Source organism: Myripristis murdjan, chromosome 22 (assembly GCF_902150065.1).
Source record: "Myripristis murdjan chromosome 22, fMyrMur1.1, whole genome shotgun sequence".
In the NCBI taxonomy this organism is placed as follows: domain Eukaryota; kingdom Metazoa; phylum Chordata; class Actinopteri; order Holocentriformes; family Holocentridae; genus Myripristis; species Myripristis murdjan.
This window is the reverse complement of record NC_044001.1, coordinates 24,410,437-24,426,041: the sequence shown is the minus strand read 5'-3', so window position 1 is coordinate 24,426,041 and position 15,605 is coordinate 24,410,437. Positions and strand designations below refer to the sequence as shown.

The window sequence follows — 15,605 nt, the reverse complement described above, 5'->3', positions numbered from 1 at the left end:
GAGCGGGAGGGCGAGTATGAAATAATAAATCCATGAATGAATGAATGAAATAGTAAACACAGAAAATCAGAACCTAGGATTCTGAGTGAGATGTCTCAGTAATCCTGTCAATATTTATGCTGCTTTTCAGGTAGAAAAGTTGATTTGAAATCTTAGCCAAAAGCCCTTTGCTTTGCAACACTAATTCAATCCAGTTCATGGATTGTGCTACATTTTCAATTTTCCATTCAGAGATAGACCCACATGGACCCACAACAAATAAAGCTTCACAGTACATTAATTACTTTACAGTACACCCACTTCTGTCTCACACTCTCTCCTCTCTCACTCCCTACACACCTTTTCCTAAATCCCAATCACATCAAAACCGCCTACCCTTCTTACAACCTGCACCAATATCCAGTCCCTGCTGGATCAATGCCTACTCCAGCTGCCAGCAGTCTGGCTACCAGCCCTCATTTCCTGTGTTACAGCAGCCTCAGATTTCCACAGTCCAGTCACACATCCACCCTATGGACTCTGATGATAAAGAAATTATTAATTTTTTTGTGTACAGCAGCCAATCAGCCATCAGTGACACCACAGCTTCCAGTCTGCATTCCCAGTGCTCATGTTGCAGCCCCAGTTCCAGTTCCCAGAGCCCAAGTGGCTGCCCCAACCCCAGTTCCCAAAGCGCTTGTGGCAGCCCCAGTCCAAGTCCCCAACGCAATGCTACAGTCATTCTGGCTTCCCAAGGCTGTGCTGCAGCAGTATCGGCCTCTTGTGAACCTGACCCTAAACGTCAACCAGAACCTGAACTTCAGGCTTCCCGTCTGCTGGAAGTGTCTGGCTCCTATTTCCCTGTGGCATCCCTTCCCGGCCGGCCAGAAGTGCTCTAGCCGCACACAGGAGCACCACCACCTCGGCTCCCCACTCTCTGGCCGTCCACCAAAGTGCAATTGTCGTGGTTCCCCATGATCTGGCCAAAATTGTCCAGGTGGTGTGTTTGTGGTCACCTGTTCTCTGTCTCTTCCTCAGAGTGGTGAGCTCTGTCTGTCAGTGTTGTCTCTTGCCATGGCCTCTGTATTGTTATACATATTGCATCACAAGGTTGTTTCTAATACCCTGTGGTTCACTGGGCAAAGCCCCTGATGTCTTCAGGGCCTAGCAATGCCTCTGGTGGTAGGTATTAAAAAACATGTCAAAGTCATAAATAATGAATCTGGAAAGTCCAGGTTTGACTTGAAGGACTTCACCAAACAGTGACTCACCAGTCACTGAAAAGTCCTTGAATCTGATGTTTCTGAGAATGTTGGAAACCTTGTGAATTGTAATTAGAACAAACACACAGTAGAAGTTACAGATGAAACTGTTTGTTTTTATTTGATGTTTCAGTGCACATTCATTAAAATATCACCATTTTATTCTAATCAGGTCACATCATATATCTGTAAACCCATACCACACATCAAGTAATTGTTTTACAAGGAGTAAAAGAACCAACAAAACATTGCTGTGTTTAAAACAACAATAAAACATGTAAAAATGTGTTGGAAATTGCATTAGTGAAGTTAATGTCAGCCAACAACAATAACTGGTGGACCAGAGTTTTTAAAAAATTTTTTCCCATTCATTTGAACAAATCAGCCACAACCAAAATGTTGCTGGCTTTTCTTTGTGATTGGTGTTTATTTCCCACCCTGGCATCAGTGTAAGTGCAATGTAGTCTGTTATTGTTGTCATTAACAATGAGTGCATGAAAGACTCTCTTGAGTCAGAGTGAAGGCCGATTTGTGGTTCTGCAGACCATAAATTACTTACTTACACTGTCTTACTTACATCTTTTCACAAATGTTGCAAATTTACATTTCTTCTCAGTGTGTTAGTGCGTGTTTTATTGCAATAGGACTTAATGTCATAAAAAAAAAAGTTTATTAAGAATTGCTAGAGCACAGAATGGGATATTCAACTTAATATGTGGCATCTGAATCTCATTCCTGCATAAGAACATAGTGAAGCTACTTTGAAAAGTCAATAACAGACTTGGAAAAGTGAGGAACCTGAGCCTGTATGGAAAGATAGCATAAGTCATGAACATATTATAATACTGTTTTTTATGACTCTTCCACTGTTTTTGTGTTTGGTGTTTTATTTATTTGTTTATACATTGATATGTAGGAATTTTGATGTGTACATGCACGTATATTTTCTCAAGCTGAAAATTTATGATTATGATTTACTCTCTTATTTTCCTCATGTATGTGTATTTGTTGTCTTAGTCGTTTTATTTATCGGTGAGGGGGGTGGGAGTGGTGTGGGAGGGAGAGGCACAGAGTACTACTGTGTTTCACTGTTTACATAATGGTACTGGCCAAGACACATTATGAAAATAAAAAGGATGTGGAAAAGGTTGACTTAGATTAACCTAAATGCATTCTTTGCAGATGTAGTGAACAGGTAGATGTTATGTTTTGCCAAACTGTCTGGTAAACTTTGCTTGAATCAGAGGTTTTTCTCTGCTGGTGCAACCTCCAAGAAAAGCTGCAGGATTATTGTTACCTTCCTCAACAGGCCAGGGCAGAGCTTGTAATGGATGAAGGGCACATAGACTAAAACTCCACTGAAGATGAATAAAGTCACATAGAGGTATTCTATCTGGGGATTGTCCACGATGGGAGCCAGCACAAGGCCGACTGCTGCGATGAGGATCAATATGGGGATTACAATGGGCACCTGTGAGAGAGAGGTGAGAGGAAGAAAGAAGCATCACAACAAGAGGATACCAGCTGGAACATCTGTGCATGTAAATGCTGTGGATGAATCCTCTGCTCAAATGATACAGTAAATGAACATATTCTTCCTTGATAAATAACGAGGAGTGTTTGCTGACTTCTATGTAACTAACGAGAAAATGACCTTGTATGGCCTGTGGAGTTCTGGCTTCTTGATCTTGAGGTAGAGTAGTCCAGAAAGGGTGACTCCGTAGAAAAACCAGGAAGTGAAACTGACAATATCAGTGAAGACAAACATCAGACAAAAACAGGTTGTATATTTTTTGTACACACAGGAAACAATGCAACTCTGTCGACATTGTTAGCACCTATAAATATCTGGGCACAGTTATTGATGACAAATTGCAGTGGGAGGAAAATTCTAACTCCATCCACTCCAAAGCACAGCAAAGACTGTTCTTATTGAAGGAATTTAATTCTTTTAATGTGGACAAACCAGTTCTGACCTTGTTTTACAGATCCTTTGTTGAATCCGTTTTAACTTTTGCTTTAATTTGCTGGTTTGGTAACCTTAAAGAAAGGTGTAAAGCCAAATTACAGAGAGTGGTGAATACCTGTTCTAAGATTACAGGGGTGCCCCAGCATAGCCTGTCTGCACTATACAATAGACAGTCAGTCAGAAAGGCCTCCTCTATTCTTGCTGACCCACTGCACCCTTTACACCAGGAGTTTCATCTTCTGCCCTCTGGGCGGCGCTATAGGGTGCCTGGGCTCAGGAGTTCCAGAGCTCAGCGTTCTTTTATTCCTAAGGCCACTGCGGCCATGAACCAACTCAGATAGGTTGGATTTCCTTCCTTTCACTTGGTAGATTCTACCTGCACTTTTAATCTTTGCATTTTTTTAATGTATATTCTTAATCTTTGTATCATTGATTATGCTGCTTGCACAACCCAATTTTTCTGCAGTAGGCTTGCATTGTGGACCTGTGGTGTTTTCATTTGTCAGTATTGTGTATTTGTGTATTTTTGTGTTTCCATGTGGGTTTTATGTGCTGCACCTGAATTGCCCTTTGGGGACAACAAAGATTTACAATACAACTCCAAATACCAGATATTATTGCAAAAGCTTGATTTTCAATGCCAGTTTTGTAGTTTTTCAGTGTTGTATCAGGGAATTTGAAACTTCCCCATTGTGCACCATGAGCTTTGCACCTTAGTTGCACATTCAAAACCAAAGAGTTTTCATCAATGACAAAATGAACATACTGTTGCTACAACAAAATTCTAATCATAGCTCCACTGAGCTCTACTAGAAAAATGTTTAAAAGTGGAACCCCCCACTCTTTGATCGCAGTATGTTGTGTTTCATCTGACATTGCATATCTCTTCTCTTACTCTTTTCATCATGAACCATTTCTCCTTCCTTTTTTAATTTATTTTTTTGGAATTTGTGCTTTGTTTGTCAGTCACAGTAGAGAGAGACAGGAAAGGCGGGGGAGAGAGAGGGGGTAACATGCAGTAAAGGGCCTGAGGTTGGATTTGAACCCAGGATGCTGCAATCACAACTCAGCCTTAACAAGTGGGGGGAAGGCTCAGAAATTGGCATGTGACTCACTGACCTTTTCAGAAATAAGATAACAGAACCTCCTAGTGGTGACAACTACACATTGCAAGTGACAGTACAGAACAGATCTAAGGGTCCCTCCTAGTGGTGACAACTAAACATTGCTATGGACAGTCAGCAATGGCAAGCACAGTCCTGGTTGTTGGAGGTTAAAAATGTATCTGGGATGAAAAGAACCTGCAGCACCAGAAAGACAAATTTCAAAAGGCAGAGTCTCTGGGTGGCATGGCACTGCTGAATGTACTGTGATACTAGTGGGCAACCAGTCTTCAGCCTATCTTGCACTGGATTAACCCCTAAAGCCAACCCCTGCATCCCATAAAAGATGTCTTCTGGCCCTTTCAGCTGTATAATCACTGTGCTGGTAAATCCCGCTGTCAACAACAGCCTTACAAAGTTGGGGTTGTTTTTTTCTCTCAGTTCAGTATACGTTATGGACAAAGTTTTTACCTGAAAAAGTTGACAATGGACTCAAAGTCTCCAGGAATCAGTACTACAAGGGAGATGATAGTTGTGAAGATCAGCGCTGGGGACGGAGTCAATCTGTGGACATGAGCCATGGACAGAATATCTGGCTACAAAGAAAAGACAAAATGAAATGTTATCAGAATCCGAATCAGAAATTATTTATTGATCCCCAAGTGGAAACTGGGTAAATAATTCTACTTCTTCTTTTACCTCTGCTACTACTACTACAATTAACACCGCCACAATATTTTCTCATCACTTTTATTTTTTATTGGTTTTTGATAATTTGAATAGACAACAGACAAACACTCTCAACAACAAAACATCCGCCCCTCAACAGACAACACACTCGGAAAACAAATAATTAAATAATTATAACAGTAATAGTGATAATAACTAATACTGCTACTACTAATAACAACAACAACAACAATAATAACAAAAACAAAAATGTATTAAATTATGAATTAGTTTACACAAACACAAATTCACAAACAGAGAGATTACAAATGTGTACCCATACACACACCCCACACATCTACACCCATACAGGTATACATATAATACATAGTGAATCAAGCCTATCACAAAACAGACATAAAAAACAAAAATAAATACAGAAGTAAATAAAATAATTAAAAAAAATATTATAATCTGATCATTATCCTATTCTCTCCTCCTCTTTAAACCACAGTGCTCCAGCTGAGTTACAAATTACAAGCCATTTGGACTGGACTGGTACAGGTCCCACCCCTGTCTAATTCTAAATCTAATTCCAGGCATTTACACATTCATATTCATAAAATGAAAGAAGGGCCTCCACATCTCATAAAAAATCATCAACTTTCTCTCTTATTATATGGATTATAAGAGATTTCCCGAATCCCTTGACAAGACAGACCCGTGTTCAAAGGCGGGCTTTAGGGGGATGTGCCCGCCCTGATCAGCAGCTGGGCCCACCCTGAACGGAAAGCGATGAAAAGCTTTTTTTTTTTTTTTTTGACACGAAACGTTGTACTACTGTCTCTTAAAGTTAAATCTCTCTCTCTCTCTCTCTCTCTCTCTCTCTCTCTCTCTATGTTAAATCTTCTCTCTCTCTGTCTCTCTCTCTCTCTAAGTTAAATCTCCATCACATTAAATCTCTGTGATGACTCCCGGGCTATTCTGCATCTTACTGGCTTACGTGATATTACTTTAACCAATCGAACTCCTCTTGCCTAAAACCTGACCAATCCCAACCAAGGAATGCACCGTTAAGTTCGCTTGCCGCGCGAGGGAGGGGAGCGAGTGAGGGAGAGCTCAACGTTAGTCTGTTAAAAACCTTGATCGGAGTGAATTAATTACAAATATGGATGCCAAACAATTTTTAAATTATTTTAGCAAGAACAATGCCTGCCGCTTAGCTGTGAGTGAGCCCTAAAAAGGCAGGGAATAAACATTTGACGTCGGTTGGCTGTAACGCAAGATTACGGTGATGGTCTGGACTTTAGTTTTCTGTCTGCTAGCTAGCTAATAGCTACAGACTCCACAAAGCTACACTATGGCTGTGTCCGAAATCACTCACTCACTCACTACTCCCTACTCACTATATAGGGAATTCAATGTAGTGGACTATATAGTGAACTCAATAGTGGACCGTTTCGGACACTACTTCGCCCGTTGTTCGGCGCCGTTCCGCAATGCATGACGGGATATATTGCCTGGTTAGTGACCATCGGATGTCCACTACATTTCGCGGTGGATTGTGGGATACATCTAGTGGACTATATAGTGAACATAAATAATCACTAGACATTCGGACACCCCTACAAAATGGCGTAATCACTATATAGTGCACTATATAGTGATTAGGGAGTGATTTCGGACACAGCTTATGTCTAACGTTAGCTATAAAATGACTGTGAGGCTGAAAAGACAATGAAGCTCGAGGTGGGTGGGATTACAAAGCTTCTTCATACCCTGACCTGACCTGCTAGCTTCCAGGCAGAAGGTAGGCTACATTTACCTACTTTGTTACAGAGTGCACTGACTGAGAGTCTCTCTCTCTCTCTCTCTCTCTCTCTACTCTCTCTCTCTCTCAAACGGTGGAATACAGAGGATAGAAATAACTGGTTGTGTGCAAGTTTGGAAATGGATATTCATTATTGTTCTTTATTTTTCAAATACTGCAAATCCTGTGTCTTCGAGAGGTATGGGTTAATCTATTGGTTGGCATGACGTGACTGTTGAGTAAACCCTGTTGAGACTGTTGAGTAAATCCTGTTGAGATGCAGCAGGGGAATGTGAACCACTATGTCATACATGATACACGCCATGTTGGTGTAATCACTGTTTTTATTAAGCATTATTACACGAGACGGTCAAGCACACCCTTGAGTGTAATAATGTGATTTTACAACTATTACCAACAAAATAAAATGTATAATCAAAATGTATTCATACTGTGGGCATTTCGCTCTCAAAATGTAGAAGTTTTTTGCCAGCATTCTCTCCGTTTCAGTGGAAATACATGAGATCTGACGTTGACTAGTCCTTGTCAGCCAGCCAACTTGAGCTTATCATGTTTTCTCGACATCGTGATGCCCCAAAACTGAATACATACCACACATAGCAACACAAAACTGCTCTGCTAGCTCAATCATGTTGTAACTAGAATATCTGCTGGAAAAAAAAAAAAAAATTTTCATGGAGTGGTAGTTATACTTCTGCCGACTTCTCAGTCATTTTAAGCTAACAGGTGCCGTGACAACGACTCACCAACACAGCTGATTTTTATCTACAACGAACTTATATTACAGTTATATTTAAACATAGTCACTCAAATTGTCACTCAAATTTAACGTCAGCTCCGATTAATGTGGCTAAGCAGCAACAGTAATGACAGTAAGCAGTAACATTAAGGCTGAACAGTTATATAATTTCAACCCCACCTTTAAGGGGCTTTTGCTATTCACCCTTTCAGGCTATTTTCAATTTACCTCTGAAATAAAGACGACAGTTTTCACAGATGTGTTAATTTTTTAAATGTTCATTTCAATGAACAGATGCAAACAAATTGACAATTTAATTAAATCAGTGGCTTAGGAAACTCATAAAGACTAAACAAATTAATAACTGATAACATTAACGCATTAATAACAAGAACAAAGTTATAGCTTGCACATATCTGTGGAAAAACTTACACGTACTGTCCGTGGTGCTAACTCTGGCTCAGCGGGTACTGTCCGCGGTGCTGAATCTTCTGAGGCATTTCATTCTCTTTATTATAGAAATTAAAGCTCCATAAAATTCACGGAGGATCTGGTTTAGCTCTTCTTTACTTACAGCTGAGAAATTAGCTGTTTGCCTGGTGTTTGTCCGGTAGTCTTGTAGACATTTGACAGCCCAAGACGTTGACTGGGCTGTACTGGCTTCATTTCCTGACCTCTCCAGGTGATCCAGCTCTTGACCTGTCACTCTCGTGTATCTCTCCTTTTTCTGTTCTGTCTTGTCTTCCTCGTTCAGCCATTCATCCAAACTTAGATCGCCAAATAAATCAAAATTGACAACAAAGCGGTCCATTATGCAGGCGAACAAAGTCGACAGCGGCTTTTGATGTGGGTTTCAGTGAAACGTTTCGTCTTGCCATGGAAACCACACAGACTCTGGCAATAAGATGCAGGCGGAGTAATATTTTCAGTGATGAGGTATTTTTCATTTGAGCACGACTAGCCGTGCTGTCATGCTCATTTGAGCACATTCTAAACGTCTGATTGACCAATCACATTGCTTGGTCGGATCTACGTTTTGTATAATAGATATTTCATATGCATGTGCTATGCAATTTGAGTTCTGCTGCGTTAATTGACCCTTAGAACTTAGAAAAACAATGAGAAATGAGATATCCCTCTAAATCTGGCTGAAAAAATGTCTTAAATTTTCCGCCATCGTGGGTACTGCCTCCCCTGGGATCTTTAGTGCCCCCCCTGTCATTTCTTTCTGGATAGGGGTCTGTGACAAGAGTTGGGTCTCTGAGTTTCCTTCCAGTTCAGAGAGATTACATGTTTGGCTTGCAACAAAGACACTTTCTCTCAGTTTAGAAATGAGCTCTAAGACCTCCTTCCAGAACATCTGGAGCTTTTGACATCTCCACATACAATGATAGAGGGTACCAATTTCTTCAGTACACTTAATGCAAGTGTTGGGAATACCAGGATTAAAATGGTGCAGTTTAACAGGAGTAGCCTAATATAAGTCCTGAGTAACCATTTGTATTGCAACAGTTTGCATCTGGTACCTATAGTTTGGGTTTGGGCCTGGAAACATGCCCTCTCCCAGTCTTTTACAGATATGTCTAGTTGAAGATCATTCTTCCATGCAGACAGATATGAACTAGAGTTCTCTTTTGAGCCTGATAATAATATATTATAAAACTTGGACAACTGACCTGTACCATGTAGATCAGTGTTTCTCAGGGTACGCATACCCCTGGGGGTATGCGTACCCTGAGAAGTACCCCTGGGGGTACTTGGAGGAACTCCAGGGGGTACTTGAGATATTTCAAAATATATATATATATATTTTTTAAAAAATTAATCCATACAATGTTCCTTAAAAAACATTATTAAGGCAAATAAATATTCATTTAAATATAAGTAGAAGTTCATAAACGGAATTTTATATTCAGTATTCAATTTCATCATCCTGACCCTCCCCTCCAGGATGGTTTGACCTAACCTGGCACATGCCAAATGTCAATCATTACATGTCACTGTCAAAACCTGAACAATGGAGTCGTGGTTAAAGCGTAGCAGTAATGCTGCGGACAACACGGAGAGAGAAGTGCCAAAGAAGGTGAAACCAGAGCCAGCAAAGGTCCGTCAGTATCTTGAGGAGTATGTTTTAATGGGATTTACGTACACAAGTTGCAATCCAGCAGAGGCATTGTGTTTTTTTCTGCGGGGAGAAATTAGCCAACAGTTGCATGAAGCCAGCACATCTCCAGCGGCATCTGAACACAAAACATGGATGTCATGTTGGTAAGCCACCTGAGTTTTTTAAGAGGAAACTCTCTGAATTCAGGTCATCACAAGACACGATGCGAAAAGCCTCCACGACGTCAGCCAAAGCCCTCCAGGCCCCTTATGCGGTGTCTTTGCTCATAGCTAAAGCAAAAAAAAAAAAACCGTTCACTATAGCTGAAGAGCTGCTCCTTCCAGCCGCTGTTGTATTGGCTGAGACCATGCTGGACAAAAACGCAGCGGAGAAATTAAAAACTGTACCCTTGTCAAATGACTCTGTTTGCCGCAGAATAGATCAAATGGGAACAGACATTGTCGAGCAAATTGTGGAGAAACTTGGCGACTCTTTTTCACTCCAGCTGGATGAATCCACAGATGTCAGTGGAAATGCACAACTTGTTGCTTTTGTGAGATACGTTGATACTGACGACATTTATGAGCACGTACTATTCTGCAAAAGTTTGGAGGGGAAAACAACAGGAGAGGACATTTTTAATGTTGTCAACGCATTCTTCTGTGAAAATGGTCTGAGCTGGAAATCCTGCAGCAGCATCTGCACGGACGCCGCAGCATCAATGACTGGCAGCACGAGAGGCCTTATAGTGCGCATCAAAAAAGAAAACCCCGACGTGAAGTGGACTCACTGTGTCATACATAGGGAGGCATTGGCGTCCAAGAAAATGAGTCGTGTGTTACATGACGTTTTGAATGACAGCATCAAAGTGATCAGCTTCATTAAGTCAAGGCCACTTAATGCACGCCTGTTTCACCGCCTCTGTGAAAATATGTCGCTGGATTGTTTGGTTAAATCTCCCTTCAGTGAGCAAATCGCATCCAGTATAACGCTGTTTGACGGTCGGCTAGCGTTAGCTTCATCCTCGTCCTCATTAGCATTGTTGCTAGCGCTGCCTACAGCGATGTTAGTCTTTTCGTTTTGTGGCTTTTTGGACGGATGCTGTTATCCATGCTTGGGATTTTTTGGTGGCATAGTTTCTGACATAGCTTTTCCACACTTAAAAAAGGAGTTATATGAGCCATCAGTCGTTTTTCAGGTGTTATTTCAAAAAGCTGGCGTCAAGCCAAGTTTGTTGCGCCTTGTCAGCAGTGCGCCATCTGGAAGTCGAGCATCTCTTCAACACCGCCACTATTAATGTTACTGCTATTACCATTGCTATTTCTACTACATGCTCAAGTACCATTAAAATTACTACTACCACTGCTGCTATTACTGCTACTGTTGTTACTTACTACTATGACTGCAACTGCTACTGTTAGTAATAACTGAAATTATGTTGCTTTGTTCTAGCTGAGAGCACCGAGCAGAAAACAAACAATATAAACTACAACTACATCAAATGCAACAGGAAAATAACTTTGTATAAACTGACAACCTCCCACTACAGCACCCAATGGAGCACCGAATCAAAGTTAGCCTTACATTTTTGTGTGTATTTTGACCATTTCTCAAATCATAGGAGCCATAGCGATGAGATCTAGCAAGATTTTGGTGTCCTTCCTCAGAACAGAAAAGGAAAATTATTTTCATTTGGGTTGCCTTGTTTGTCCGTTTTGCACAACAGTAAGCAGTTCAATAACCAAGCTGCCAACATCTTGAAAGCTCAATCTTGAGATGATGGAGTCAACTGACCAGTCAGTGAGGAATATAAATGTCCTGATCTGCACTGGCTGTAGAAAGCCCATGATGAAGTGATAGCAGACTGCAGCACACAGAGAGCATTAGCAGAATTCAGACAGGAAGGACAGGTCTGGGATGGGGAGAGGCCCTGCGGTTCTGGTCCAACACCAGCAGATAGGAGAGGAAGGAACTGGTGGTGTCGGAAGTGACAAGGATCGAGCGCTTCAAGATAACGGCCATAGACTTGATCTTGGTGCTGTTAACAGAGCATCATTAACAGAGCATGGTGGACCTATGGAAGACTCCACAGGCAAGGCTCAGTTTCCTCATCAAGGTAACTTACAACACACTTTGGTTTGGCCAGAGAGAATGCTGCTCCCACTGAACTAACCGTCCTATGCGAGGAGGGAGTAGAATTGTGCTCCAAGAAGGAAGGATGGAAGAGGAAGTACTCAGTTGTCACCACAGAGTGCAAGGAGGCTTTGCCAGCACTTAAGCTGCTCACCTCTTGAAGGATATTGGAGTTACTGGAGGAAACCAGCAGAGGGCCCTGGAAGACCTGGCTGAAGAGACTGAGAAAAGCAACTTTTGGCCTTGGTTGGGAAGGAAAGACAAGTGTTGGGGCACCTAACATGAGGGCCAGCTGCAGCAGGTGGTAGGAAGACTTCCCTGCCACTTCCCCACAACCAGGAGATGTTCTGGGTTTAAGGCGGTGAAAAGATGTAGATCGGTGGTACCTGGCTGACATCTCTGCAGTTAACCAGGGCACTAGAGGATGTGCGTCAGGCAGCAATACCTTGCTTACACCTACTTGTATAATCAGTGTTAACTTAATAATTTTGGATATAAGTTGATGTGTTTCTTACCATGTGTCCCTCCCTTGCAGCAACAAAGCACACACGGCCACCACTGAAAAATGATCCATTCAGAGAACCGAAAGCAGATAATGCTGCAGCCACAGACATGATCCATCCCCAGTCTCCCAGCACCTTATTCCTGTGGAAAAATAACAAAAAACAGAAGTTAAGAGTTCACACAATGGCTGCCAAAACATTTTCCCCATGCAATTACAGGTGAAGTAGGTGTAGGTATTTATAACTCTTCAGCATCTTACATACTGCACAGAGAACTTTTGAGGTCATATATTATACTGTCATAGCAGTGTAAAGGAGCAATAAGTAACATTTTTACCGCCTCATACACTGTAGCAATAAATCTCCTTACTACAGCAAATCTTAGAGGGAGGCTATGGTTGTTAATCAATACTAACAATGAATGAACAATTACTGATGAGATTTCTGGCTTTCAAAACTCACTTTCCAGCCCATATCTGAAAAAACCCATTGCACCAGAAGTTGTGGCAACTCCCCCTAGTCTCTTTTAGAGGCTGATAAAATGTATAAATTACACATTGCAACTCTGATTTGCCATTTCTGTTGCTGAAACTGCAAATCATCAAAGCATCCTGTTTTGGAAGTAACCATCTGAATCTGGTATTCTTAATACCTCCAACAAAGACAGGTGCTGTCTTACCCCCAGGTTACTGCTACAGCACTGGAGGTAATCAGCTCTCTTGGTGTCAGTACTACAAAGTAGCTCACGTTCACCAGCAGGTACAACACAGTCACCATGGAAATGGCGATCAAAACAGCTCTGGGAAGATTCACCTGACCAAGAGATGACAAGAAACACAGCACCATTAATACCATGTACAATCTGGCATGACGGGTCATTATAATGAAATGTAACGAAGTTAGACTTCATCATACAATGCCAAAGTATTACAGAGAAAAAGAAAAGTTTTTTTTTTGGTGACTTTAGATTTTGTTCACCATTGCTAGGTTGTAATAAGGCTTCAAGAATGGGTTTTCAACGGGTTTCAGTGGGTTTAACACAATCTCAATATCTTCCCTTTCTTGAACTGTCATTTCACGAAGTTGCATGAATTTATATTTCATATTTATTTTTTTTTTATTCATTTTAAAGTTTTATGTTGATCATTCACTGAAACACACACACACACACACACACACACAAATAACAACAATATGAAGCAAGTCACCTCTTAAAGACATTCTTAAGCACACTGGTAAAGGTGAATTCTCAATCCTTATTTTACTTGATTTAATCGCTGCCTTAAATACCATCAGTCATGTCATCTTGCTTGACAGGTGAGAACATGGAGTTGGCATATTAGCATTGGTTTTTGGGACCTGTCTTCTTATGCCACTTCTTATCCCAGTTGAAAATCTGTGCCAGTTGACCCTATTTAGCATAGGTAAATGCCCTGAAAGTCTCCATAAAATGGCATGAGACTGCAGGGCTGTGCGCACACACAGGATCAAACACAGAAACTGATCAAGTTGAGAGATGTCAAGGATGTCCAAATGAAAGTGTAAAGATGGTGAAGTACCGGATGCCAGTCATTAAAAGACACCAACCAAAAAAAAAAAAAAAAAAAAACTTCTGTAGCTCTGAGGCGGATGTACTGCTGCAGGAAGTGAACACCAAATGACCTGTCATATGTACAGTGCATTCAGAAAGTATTCAGACCCCCTTCATTTTTTAAAAATTTTGCTATGTGGCAGCCTGATGCTACAATCATTTAAATTCATTTTTTCTCTAATTAATCTACACTAAGTACCCAAGAATGACGAAGTGAAAACATAATTTTAGAAGTTTTTATAAATGTATTACAAAGAAAGAACTGAAATATGACAATGACATAACTATTCAGACCCTTTACTCAGTACTTAGTTGAATCACCTTTGGCAGCAATTACAGCCTTGAGTCTTTTTGGGTATGACACAACAAGCTTTGCACAACTGGATTTGGGGATTTTCTGCCGTTCTTCTTTGCAAATCCTCTCAAGCTCAGTCAGGTTGGATGTGGACCGTCGGTTGATGGCCATTTCCAGGTTTCTCCAGAGATGTTGGATAGGGTTCAAGTCAGGGTTCTGGCTGGGCCGCTCTAGGACATTCACAGAGTTGTCCCTAAGCCACTCCTGTGTTGTCTTGGCTGTGTGCTTAGGGTCATTGCCATGTTGGAAGGTGAACCTTTGGCCTAGTCTGAGGTCCTGAGCGCTGTGGAGGAGGTTTTCATTGAGGATATCTCTGTACTTTGCTCCATTCAGCTTTCCATCAACTCTGACCAGTCTCCCAGTCCCTGCTGCTGAAAAACACCCCCATGTTGCCACCACCATGCTTCACTTTTGGGATGGTATTGGGCAGGTGATGAGCAGTGCCTGAGCTCCTCCAGACATAATGTTTGGAATTGAGGCCAAACAGATCAATCTTGGTTGATCAGACCAGAGAATGTTGTTTTTCACGGTCTGAGAGACTCTCGGGTGCTTTTTTGAAAACTCCGAGCAGGCTTTAAGATAAGATAAGATAAGATAAGATAAGATATTCCTTTATTAGTCCCACGGTGGGGAAATTTCACTTTCATGTGTTTTGCACTGAGGAGAGGCTTCTGTGTTGCAGTGATGTTTGTCCTTCTGGAACTTTGTCCCATCTCCACACAAGGATCTCTGGAGCGACCATTGGGTTCTTGATAACCTTTCTTATTTAGGCCCTTTTCCCACCATTGCTCTGTTTGGTCGGGCGGACAGATCTTGGAAGAGTCCTGGTTGTGCCAGACTTCCTCCATTTGAGAATTATGGAGGCCACTGTGCTCTTGGGAATCTTCAATGCAGCAGAAATTTTTTGTAGCCTTCCCCAGATCTGTGCCTTGCAACAGTCCTGTACCTGAGCTCTGCAGGCAGTTCCTTTGACCTCATGGCTTGGTTTTTGCTCTGATATTCATTGTCAGCTGTGAGGCCTACTGTAAAGAGGTGTGTGCCTTTCCAAATCATGTCCAATCAATTTAATTTACCACAGGTGGAACTCTAACCAAGGTGTAGAAACATCTCAGCAACGATCAAGAGAAATGGGAGCCACTTCAGCTAAATTTCAAGTGTTGTTACAAAGGGTCTGAATACATTATGTGGTACTGAGTGTAGATTACTGAGAGAAAGAAATGAATTTAAATGATTGTAGCATCAGGCTGCAACATAAAACACTGAAAAAAGTGAAGGGGGTCTGAATAGTTTTTGAATGCACTGTATATTTTTTTATTGTGCATGAAAGATGACACAACAAGAGAGAGTGTGACAGGTGACAATAGCAC

General features: G+C 41.3%; 1 protein-coding gene across 1 annotated transcript in view; it reads right to left on the bottom strand.

Moving 5' to 3' along the window:
- Positions 1-1,896: 1,896 nt before the first annotated feature.
- Positions 1,897-15,605, bottom strand: part of LOC115380762 (b(0,+)-type amino acid transporter 1-like) — a 29,511-nt gene continuing 15,802 nt past the window's right edge. Inside the window, exons 3-7 of the mRNA XM_030081969.1 lie at positions 12,972-13,105; positions 12,305-12,434; positions 4,785-4,909; positions 2,896-2,983; positions 1,897-2,712 (exon numbers count right to left, since the gene is read on the bottom strand). Of these exons, the coding sequence (XP_029937829.1) occupies positions 2,482-2,712; positions 2,896-2,983; positions 4,785-4,909; positions 12,305-12,434; positions 12,972-13,105 (708 nt within the window). The 3' untranslated portion in view covers positions 1,897-2,481. The remainder of the gene's footprint in view (positions 2,713-2,895; positions 2,984-4,784; positions 4,910-12,304; positions 12,435-12,971; positions 13,106-15,605) is intronic.